The following is a 10,444-nucleotide window of genomic DNA, read 5'->3' as shown; positions in this document are numbered from 1 at the left end:
ATCCATATCTTTATGAAGAACAGGATTTGAAGAATGATGCCCTTCACCCAACTTAGAAGAGCCTGTGCTTTCTGTATGCCTATGGGACATATGAAGTCAGGGCTGTGCTAAGTGCAGAGGAGGTGACAATGCAGCCCTGGTTTTTAGCCTTGTTTATTGTGGAATTGCCATCTCGGGGAAGGGGATATTGAAACTGCTTTCTAGTTACAATGTTGTCAAGGCTTGTGATTTTTATTACAAGTCACATGATATGTGGTGTTTTCTTGAAGCCCCAGATCCTGGAGTTATGTGAATGCACGAGAATCTCTCCTTCTGCTTTGTTTTTAAAGTACATTTCTAGCTCTGGTGTTGCTGAGAATAGCTTGAAAACACAACCCAAATACATCCTGAAGATGCAGAACCTAGGATGCAAATAAAAAGAAACCCAGTGTATATATCTGGAAAAAAACCACACATGATTTTAAGCCATGGTGATATCTGAGAGCTTGTGGCTTGTTCACTCAGCACCCTATTGGCTTTGGCCCTCTGAGGGTGTGGGTGAGTCTCAGAGCTTTAGGCAGGACAGACGAGCGGAAAATGAAGTTGCACCCATGGGAGTGGAAACTGTGTGAGCATCATTATGTTCCCGCCCCGCCCCATCATACCGGAAGTGATTTGAGACCCAAATTGCCTCGGTACTTGCACTTGTGTGCTCCGGCCAGCTCCCCGCTCCCTGAGACAAGGGTTCCCCCTGAGGCGGCGCCGACGACACCAGGAGCAGCAGGAAGGGAGGAGCGGCCGCCGTTGCTTGTGTGTTTGAGCCGATCCGCTCCCGGGACCCCAGGGAGGAGAGGCCGCGGGGACCGTGAGGGCGGCAGGAGGAGCAGGCGGGAGCCCCGGCGGCTCGGCCGGAGGCTGGCGATGGAGGAAGGTGAGGAGCTTCATGGCGTGTGCCCCCGTATCATCCTTCCCCGGGGCGCTAGGCCGGCCGTGGCCGGGGGGAGGGGCTGGGGCTCTGCCAGGCGGGCGTTAGGAGCCGCGGGGCGGGGGCGGGGGCGGGGGCCCAGTGACAACGGGGGCTGCTCGTGCGTCGCCCCTGTTTGACGCGGCCGTGAAGTGCCCGGAGCGGGTCCGGTCCGCGGCGGCGGCGGCCTGCGCTCGCTGTGGGGGCCGCTGGCCGTTGGATGGGCGGGGTGGGGTTGCCCCGCTGATGTCGGTCGCAGGTGACCGTGAAAACGGCAGCGCAGCCGATCGCGTCACGTTCAATGGCCGGAGCAGGGTGTCAATGGGCGCCCCGGGTTGCCTGCTCCGGGCTCGCCTTCGTGTGTTGTTAAACATTCGCGTTTCACTACATATCACGAGGCTTTTAAGTGGCTCCATGAGCCTGCACCCTTGCTTCGTTTTGCACCCGTTGGAGGATCTCGTCGTCACCCTGCGAGGTGCGAAGACGAAGCTAAACTTCGCGGGCGTCCAAGTCTGCTGCCCTACAGACCACTTGTTGCTTTACTAGTTGCAGATCTGTGCCGCTGTCTTCGCTCCTGTGTGCTCTGCAGTGGCTTACTGATCACAAATCCACCTACTCCATGCTATTTTCCTTTTACTCTAAACCACACTAGATGAAACAATGGTAATGCTTACAATTACTGGATTTACAAGTCCTCCTTTTCTTCTTGCGAATACAGACTAACACGGCTGCTACTCTGAAACCTGGATTTCTACAAGTTCTGTAAATGGGAAATTTCTATAATTGCAAATACTGATTTTATGGGGAAAAAAACCTGTGGCACTTCTGGAGCCAGAGAACAATGATACCGTATCCAGATGTTCCTAAATTGGGATGAGTCTTGTATTAGAAACATGGGACTATTCTTGTCAGGATGCTGCCATTTTAAAAATAAAATAAATTTACTACTGTGGTTGAAGTATTACTCTACTTGAAAGACTAGAGAGAGAGAGAAATAATTTTTTTCCCCAAATTATTTTGTGTTTTGAAATCACTCTGTGCATGGTCAGTTTTCCATTGTTGCTTATGTAGGTATAACCCTTCTTCTCACCCCCCAAAAATAAAAGAACCAGAAAATCTTGTAAAATCACAGAAGTTGGTAGGGAGTTTTAAGTGTTGTGCTGGCTCCTGAAGCTACTGTTGAAATCTAGTCAGTTTCATAACATGAGTTAAGTTGACATTGTCCTCTTGTAAGTTATTTTAGCTCCTACAGAAACACTTCATCGTCCCAATCCTGCAACTGCACCTGGATTGGTGAACCCGTAAAATCTATGGCACTCCAAGTGAACATGAGGATCCAACACAGAGATCTAATTGCATATAATTTCATAGTTTTTAGGATAAACCAGAAAACCTTGATGATTACTGTCTGCTGGTCGTTGCTGTTGCATGAAAGTATCCAAAAATGCATTGTCTTGGTACGTGGTGCTGAATATCCAGAAGTTTTTATACAGTTGTCAAATCTGTAATCTCAGCATTGCACATGTAAAAGGTTCAAATAATTCTGAATTATAAATGAATTTAACCCAACATCATTTTATAAACAATTAAAGTGAAGCCTTACTTTCTGCACAGGCATATCAGGAAGTCGAACAGAGGAGGTCTTTAACTAAAAGTTGAAGACAATTGTACTGGGAACCTTGGAACACTATGAAGTGGTCGTTTAAGATGAGAAGTTGCTGGAGATGAAGAACTAGAGCAGGGGTTCTCAAATTGGGGGTCGGGACCTCTCAGGGGGTCATGGGGTTATGTGGGGGGTTGTGAGCTGTCAGTCTCCACCCCAAACCCTGCTTTGCCTACAGCATTCATAATGGTGTTAAATATATAAAAAAATATTTTTAATTTCTAAGCTGCGGTCGCACTTAGAGGCTTGCTATGTGGAAGGGGTCACCAGTACAAAAGTTTGAGAATCTCTGAACTAGAGGCTGTGTCATAAAATCAAAATCCTGGACTTATTTTTAGTTGTCACCTTGTTTGACTTTCATTTCACTTAATTAAAAGGATTTACAGAAGTGGAAACAACATTTCTTTCTTGTTTAAGAACTGAAACAACTGTAAATCAAACAGAAATAGCATACTTGTATATTTTGTTTATTGATTTTGTTAGCTGTTGAGCAATCCAAAAAACCAATGTCCAGATCATTTTGTGAACTGATCTGTATTTATATCAGAAATGGAAGTTTTAAGTTATTTCTTTTGGGATTTTTCTGTGATTACTGATAAATTCAGAGTTTACTGCAAGCATCTGTTATCATTAAAATTTAGATTGTTTGTTTGTCAGAAATATATATATGTAGGCACTAGCTGCAGTGGTAGCCTACTGATATTGATTTGATAATAGCTAGTATGACAGAGTAAGGCATCTAAGCTTTCCTTCTAAAATGCACACAAAATATCAATAAACTCTTACATGTAGATTTTACTTTTTCATATTGTATAAACGTAAATTATGTATCTGTTCTAATGCACTGAGTTTTTAACATTAGTATCTAACTTTTTTTAATCTCTTTAGAGCAAGATGGGAACTAACTCCATCTATATTTATTTGGATTTTTATACCATGCCACCATCATCAAATTTAAGCGCTCTAGAGATTTATTTTGTCAATCATATTCTCAAACCTGCTCCCATTGAAGTAGATGGAAAATTTGCATTGAGTACAAAAAAGACTGTCAGATTATAGATAGATTGTGTGTGGTTAGGGATAATCTATATATTTTACTGAAAATATATTTTAAAACGTGTTTTTAAAACATATTTCCTAATAGGCCAGACACCAATTTGAACCATCTATTTGTATGTTATATCCTTTTCCTGTACTTTTAGGTCTAATGACTGGAAACTGAAGCTAGACGAACTTAAACTGTAAATAACTGCAATTTTTTAGCAGTGAAAATAATTAACAATTGTAAAGTTTTACCATAGGATGTAAAGATTGATGTCTTTTTAAATTAAGATTGGATGGCTTTTTAGAAGAGATGCTCTGATTGAGCCCCTAGTTACTGGATGAAATTCTGTGGCCTATCTTATGCAATAGGTCAAACTGGATTCATAAAAATGTTCCCTTGTGGTCTTAATATCTATGAATGTAAAATCAGGGTGGGGGCTTAGACTTTATTTTTGGAAAACATTATGGATTCTACGGAAAATAATGAGAGCAGAAACAGGCCTATAATCTTACTATGTGCCTTCATTAAATGACTGGTTTTTTTGACTATATGAATTCTTGGTTAAATTAGCATGTATGGGTTTAATCTGAGTAGATTTGGAAGTTAAAAGGTCATCACTATTCATCTTTATCTTTTAAAATCTTAACTATATACAAGTAGCAGTAACAGGCAGTTCTTTTAAAAAAGCAATGTGGGCCTGATGCTGATCTAACTTACGCTAATGTAAATCACAAGTCAATGAAGTTACACCAATGTAAAAAGCAGTGTGAGAACAGAATCATGTCTATATCCATTAATTTAGACAACCCATTTTCTTCATTATATGCCAAAGTAACTATGAAATAAACTAACAAACTTTCAGTATGGGTTCTAGTGATATCACAATCCCCAAAGCAAACTTTAATGCATTCTCGAAAGGATTTCATGATGGATCTCATGTATTGCCCTCTTGTATGTTAGTTATATATTCCATATAAAGGTAGAAAGTTGATTTAACACATTTTTGTTTAATGGGATTTTTATTGAATATACTACATATGAGGTTGCGTCAGTAACAATAACTGCTGTGTAGATTTCTTAGAAATGATACTATATATTGCAATAACTTCTGGGAATATCTTAAGGGGCAGAAGACCTGCGACAAAGAAAGAAGCAAAATAGCACAGAAACTGACAAAATGGCTCCAGATGAGAGAAACAAAGAAAACCCAAACCTGGGAAGATCGCCAAAATGTAAGCTGCAGCATTTTCTGTTAACTTCTCATTTTTTATTGTTCTTATTAAACTATGTAAATTGTATGGAATTATGTTTCTATAGAATAATTAGTTTGAAAGAGATTCTTTGGATGATTAAAAAAATACGCACATGCCCTACAATCTACTTGTGGTGAAACTTTGTATATCATGAAGTAAAATGATAGTGCTTGATTGTTTCAATTTTTTGCAATGTGCAAATTGCATTTCTTATTATAGAAGATCTCTGCTTAAAGTTGCACTTCTTTTTTTGCCTGTTTTAAAAACAAAACACGCCATTAAATTTATGTGTGTGTGTGTATTTGTACAAACTTGCATCCTTTAATGGAGTCTGGAATTTTCTAGTACAGAGGTAGGCGAACTACGGCCTGCGGGCCACATCTGGCCCACAGGACCGTCCTGCCCGGCCCCTGAGCTCTCAGCTGGGGAGGCGATACCCCCGGCCCCTCTGCCACTTTCCTCCCTCCCTTGCAGCTACTCCGCCATGCGGCTTGCGCCTGCCCACCTCCCAGGCTTTCCAATAAGCCTGTCCTGCCGCTCTGAGTGGCATGGTAAGGGGGCAGGGGGGGTTGGATAGGGGCAGGCAGTCCTGGGGGGCAGTCAGGGGACAGGGGGTGGTTGGATGGGGCAGAGGTTCGGGGCGGGATGGCAGTCAGAAGACAGGGAGCAGGGGGGGTTGGATAGGGGGTGGGGTCCTGGGGTCTCGGGGGGGGTCCTGGGAGGGAGGGACAGGGAGCAGGGGGCGTTGTATAGGGGGTGGGGTCCTGGGGGGCAGTTAGGGATGGGGATCCTGGGAGGGGGCGCTCAGGGGACAAGGAGTGTGGGGGGGGTTGAATGGGTCGGGGGGCCTGTCCGGGGGAAGGGGTGTGGATAGGGGTCGGGGCAGTCAGGGGACAGGGAGTAGGGGGGGTTGGATAGGGGGTGGGGTCCCGGGGGGGCAGTTAGGGATGGGATCCTGGGAGGGGGTGGTCAGGGGTCAAGGAGTAGCGGAGGTTGGATGGGTCGGGGAGTCTGAGGGGGGCGGGAAGTGGGGGGGGTGGATAGGGGACAGGGGCCAAGCTGTTTGGGGAGGCACAGCCTTCCCTACCCAGTCCTCCATATCCTTTCGCAACCCCGATGTAGCCCTCTGGCCAAAAAGTTTGCCCACCACTGTTCTAGTAGCTTATAAATTAGGATGGTTGAATTGATAGTTCTGCAGCAGGAATAGAGGAACTAAAATAGTTCTAGATTTTTAAGAAATGGAACAACTAAAAGCTTTTGTTGTTTTATGTATGGGCAGTTCAATAAGTTTGTTACAGACCCTTAAACATTTTGAATACAAAATAGAGGGAGCTAGAGTTGAAATGGCTGCTGATTGAATTAAATAAATCTGTGAATTCCAAAGTAGCTCTTTCCTATCACTCATGAAGAAGAAAAAGGAAACAGTAATGTTAAAGTATTGGTGGCAATTTTCTTGAGAGCTAATGAATGTTACCTTCTGTTGCCTGTATACATCTATTACAGTGTGTGTAATAAAATCCAAAGTTCAGTCTGGTTTTCTCTAGGATGTATTTCCTTCACTAGATTGTTTCAGAAATCATGATTGTTAATACAGGGGTAAATTTTTGGCATGTTGTGTAGGTATTTATCTATGAAATAAATTCAGCATTAGAGAGGACTGAGGAATAAAACTCCATTTCGAGGAATGCAACTCTGCTATATGGTTTCTTCATGTGTCTGCAATGAAATATTAGGTTAATTTTAAGGGCCTTAACTTGCTGAATTGTAAGTAAACTAGTCATGTGAAATTTAAAAAAAAAAAAAAAAGTTGGCACATTAACAAAAGTACTATATTTCTCTGGAGTATTTTTGCTTTTTAATATTCTTTTACAGATGTCTTATTTCAACGTTTTGCAAAGCTTTTCTTTGGCTGTGTCGCAGCTGTCACTAGTGGGATGATGTATGCTGTGTACCTCTCAACATACCATGAACGTAAATTCTGGTTTTCCAGCAGGCAGGTAAAAAAGTAGAATAGTTCTGAAATAATGTCATGTTGTATTTTTAATTCTCCCCATTAATCAGGATGTCAGGTTCAAACTTCTTGTTCCTGCTTTCAAATCCCTAAATCATGTAGCCTTTGCTTACATCTGTGACAAGGTCTCTCCTTTGTATCCTTTCTGCCAATAATGCCAGTCTTAATTTCCCTCGTCTCCTCTAACATATGTCTTCATCCCATTTTCTGTCCTGCTCTTTATGGTTCGAACACCCTCAGCTCATTCATATCACTCCTGAAAACTGACTTCTGTAGCAATGCCTACATAAACTGACTTCTGCAGCAGTGCCTACAGTATGCACTATTTAAAAAAAAAAAAAATCCTAAAATGGAGCCACCCACATGTACATATGCCTAAACTAAGTAACCACATAATGGTGGATGTAATGTATGTCTGTTCTTCCCGCGTCCCATTCTAGTGGATGCTGTATTCTCGCTCATTTAGATTGCAAACTCTCTGCTGCTAAACATTAGAAACTTCTTGGGTTTTAATGCCAGAGCTGACCCCCAGCTCGCCCTGTGTCTTGAGCATATTATTCATGTGTTCCTGTTTTCCCATATGTAAAAAGGAGATAATGCTTTTTTTTTTTTTTACAGACATTTTGGATTCATTAGTAGTTAATATTTGCAAAGCACTATACTAATGAGAAGAGCTGTTATACCTTGTGTATATATTTTAGTATGTAATCATCTAAACAAGCTTTGCTGGTTTCCATCTTGTGTTCTTGTTTTGACAACATCAATACACTAACTAGGTTTTATACATCTTGTCTTGTTGAGAAAACATTCTTTATGGCCAAAACAACCTAGAAGTTTTAAGGGGTGAGTTATACCCATATGATGCGTTTTACCTGCGTGATGTTGGCAAAAGGTGCTATACTATATAAGATCTGTTCTAGATGTAATAGACCCACAAATATTTGGAAACCATGATGTTGATGGTTGATTTTTAAGCTGTCCCTGCAAAGCCTTGTACGGACAGCTGGTTGCAACCTCTATATTTAGGTTGCTTAAGGCTTTCTATTATAAGATTCTTGTGACCTCTTTTTGAGATGCTTTAACACCTGTGTTGTTTGGAGCAAGTCTCTAAAATTTTGCATGAGAAAAGCCCCTGGGTTAGAGAAGTGTCTTTTCTTTATCCTGTGGAATTTAGTTCAGGTTTTGCTGAGATCCAAACTGAAAATTACCATTTCTCTTGTGTCACTTGCATTGCTCAAAAAATTTTTGGCTGCATTTCAAAATAATATCTGAATATGAACATTGTAAAACTAGGCCCATGTCACCATAGTAGCAACAGTGGGCACTGCACTGGGAATTCCTGAGAGCTGCTAGAGCAGCTGTAGTGGTGGGAGGACAGAGCTTGGCCGAGCTTAGTCTGACTGATTTTACCATGTGGTTTTAGGCAAGTCGCTTTGGTTCTCAGTGTCGGTTTCAGGACCTGTACATTATAGGTAACAATACATACATGATGGGGTGCAGTGAAGATTAATATTTTGAAGATGTGGATTCATATCCATATGCTGTATTACGAAACTAGCCTATCTGAAAATGTGGTTTTTTAGAAGAAGAAATTATAGGAGGTAAATATATATTTAATTATTTTATTTTCTTCTAGGAACTTGAACGAGAAATTACATTTCAGGGTGACAGTGCCATTTATTACTCATTTTATAAAGAACTGCTAAAGGCTCCTTCCTTTGAAAGAGGTATGACAAACTTTTATTCGAGTCACTTCCACATAGGTTTTTATACTGTGCTCATCACCAGAATATCCGAGTTCCTTCCAGTAGTACATTAAGCAACATAACAATACATGTGTTGTTTGTTTTCTCATCCTCTTCCCAAAGGGAGATACATGTGCAGTGGAGAGTCTTGCTTTAGTTGTGTTGTTGTCGGAGAAGCATAGTTGTTGACTATGTTCTGTAATTTTAAACAATCTTTTAGATTAGTTTACATTTATTCATTAACCTTGAAAAGTCCTTTTTCCTCTTTGAGACAGTCAAACACTCTTGTAGACTAAGAAATTTGGTTTTAGACTCCTATATAGGCATAAGGGTCAGAATCATTAAGAATCTCATGGCTGACCGAACACTTTGAGATCTTTGCCACAAAATAAGCTCTTATCTACCCTATGGATTCCTTTGAGCCACCATTATCACTAATGGTGTTAATTGAAATGAATCTTCATCTGACACTGAACTGTATATATATAAATTCTGATCCCCATTTGTGAAGTAGCTGCCCTGTCTTCTGGAATTTATCCATGCATGTTTGTTTATTTATAAATATACATGCCGTTTTGTTTTTTTTGTTTTTTAAAGATGTGGATGATCTTTAATTTCTCAGTGGTTTTTCCCTTTCTGATTTTCATGTTAACCTCAAAATGTGATTAAGAAAGTATACACCAAATTCCATTGTTTGGGAAGGATAAATTGCATCAAGTGAACAGTTTAAAAAATCATGCTGTATACTAGGAACTGAATAGACTATTTAAGCTTTAGGCAATGAACTTGGAATCTAAATTTTAAAGAGTAGCTCAACAGATATTTATAAAGGGAAATAACTTAATGCTGACTTCCTCAAAATAATCAGGGTGAGGTTGCATCTAGCACCATCCTTTCTTCTTCCTTTTAAATTAGGTGTGGATGTATCAGTCAGTAGTCTTAATAGTCTGATCTACTGCTATCCTGCTTTTACACCACTATTGCTGTCATTCCTACAAGCAGGATAAGTGATTTTAGAAAAAATCTTTTCTGCCCTCAGGTGTTTATGAGCTGACACACAACAATAAAACTGTATCGCTGAGGACTATAAATGCAGTGCAGCAAATGACATTGTATCCAGAGTTGATTGCCAGTGTTTTATATCAAGCATCTGGTAGCGAAGTATGTGTATCTCTTCTGCTTTGCTTTTATATTTACAATATAATATGGGTATGAAGTTTTGTTTGCTATGTGTGTTGAAAGGATGTGGTCTGAGCGTAACACTGGGATCCAGGGTCTCTTGAGCTCTAATCCAGTCTCTGACAGGCTCTCTGGGCTTGTCTATGCTAGACTTCTTTACTTAGGGCTTGGCTACACTTGCAAGTTAGAGTGCATTAAAGCAGCCCTGGGTGCCTGAGCTCGCTCCCCGTCCACACTGGCAAGGCACATAAAGCGTTCTGATTCCACGGCTAGAGCACTCCTGGTACTCCACCTCTGCGAGAAGATTAATGCTTGTTGCGTAGTGGCTGAAACATCCGGGTGTCAGTGTGAACGAGTTGTTGTATTACTGCGCTCTGATCAGCCTCCGGAAACATCCCATAATCCCCGTAAGTCAAGTGGCCACTCTTGTCATTGTTTTGAACTCGCCTAGGAATGCAGATATGCCCTTTAAAGCTCTGTTTCTGACAGCCGGCTCTGAGACAAAGCAAGCCGTTATTGTGGAATGCTGTGTGTGTGTGTGTGTGTGTGTGTGTGAGAGAGAGAGAGAGAGAGAGAGAGAGAGAGAGGCGGGGAGGAAGGGGAGG

General features: G+C 41.4%; 1 protein-coding gene across 7 annotated transcripts in view; it reads left to right on the top strand.

Moving 5' to 3' along the window:
* The first annotated feature begins 719 nt into the window (after nt 1-719).
* The window catches only part of DPY19L4 (dpy-19 like 4), a 45,243-nt gene continuing 35,518 nt past the window's right edge, over nt 720-10,444 (top strand). For 2 of the 7 annotated variants that reach the window (XR_006278716.1, XM_043507601.1), the window contains exons 1-5: nt 1,991-2,400; nt 4,776-4,883; nt 6,777-6,901; nt 8,552-8,642; nt 9,700-9,821. Coding sequence is in view for 6 of the 7 variants with exons in the window: in XM_043507601.1 (XP_043363536.1) it covers nt 2,388-2,400; nt 4,776-4,883; nt 6,777-6,901; nt 8,552-8,642; nt 9,700-9,821 (459 nt within the window). In the remaining variant the exon portion in view is untranslated. Of the gene's footprint in view, nt 911-948; nt 1,607-1,990; nt 2,401-2,438; nt 2,570-4,775; nt 4,884-6,776; nt 6,902-8,551; nt 8,643-9,699; nt 9,822-10,444 lie in introns of those variants that run through there. The other 5 variants (XM_038391221.2, XM_043507598.1, XM_038391222.2 and 2 more) reach the window with 5 other exon arrangements.

Source organism: Dermochelys coriacea, chromosome 2, assembly GCF_009764565.3.
Source record: "Dermochelys coriacea isolate rDerCor1 chromosome 2, rDerCor1.pri.v4, whole genome shotgun sequence".
Taxonomy (NCBI): Eukaryota; Metazoa; Chordata; order Testudines; family Dermochelyidae; genus Dermochelys; species Dermochelys coriacea.
Note: the sequence above shows the minus strand (reverse complement) of the source record. Positions and strands in the feature narration are given on the sequence as shown.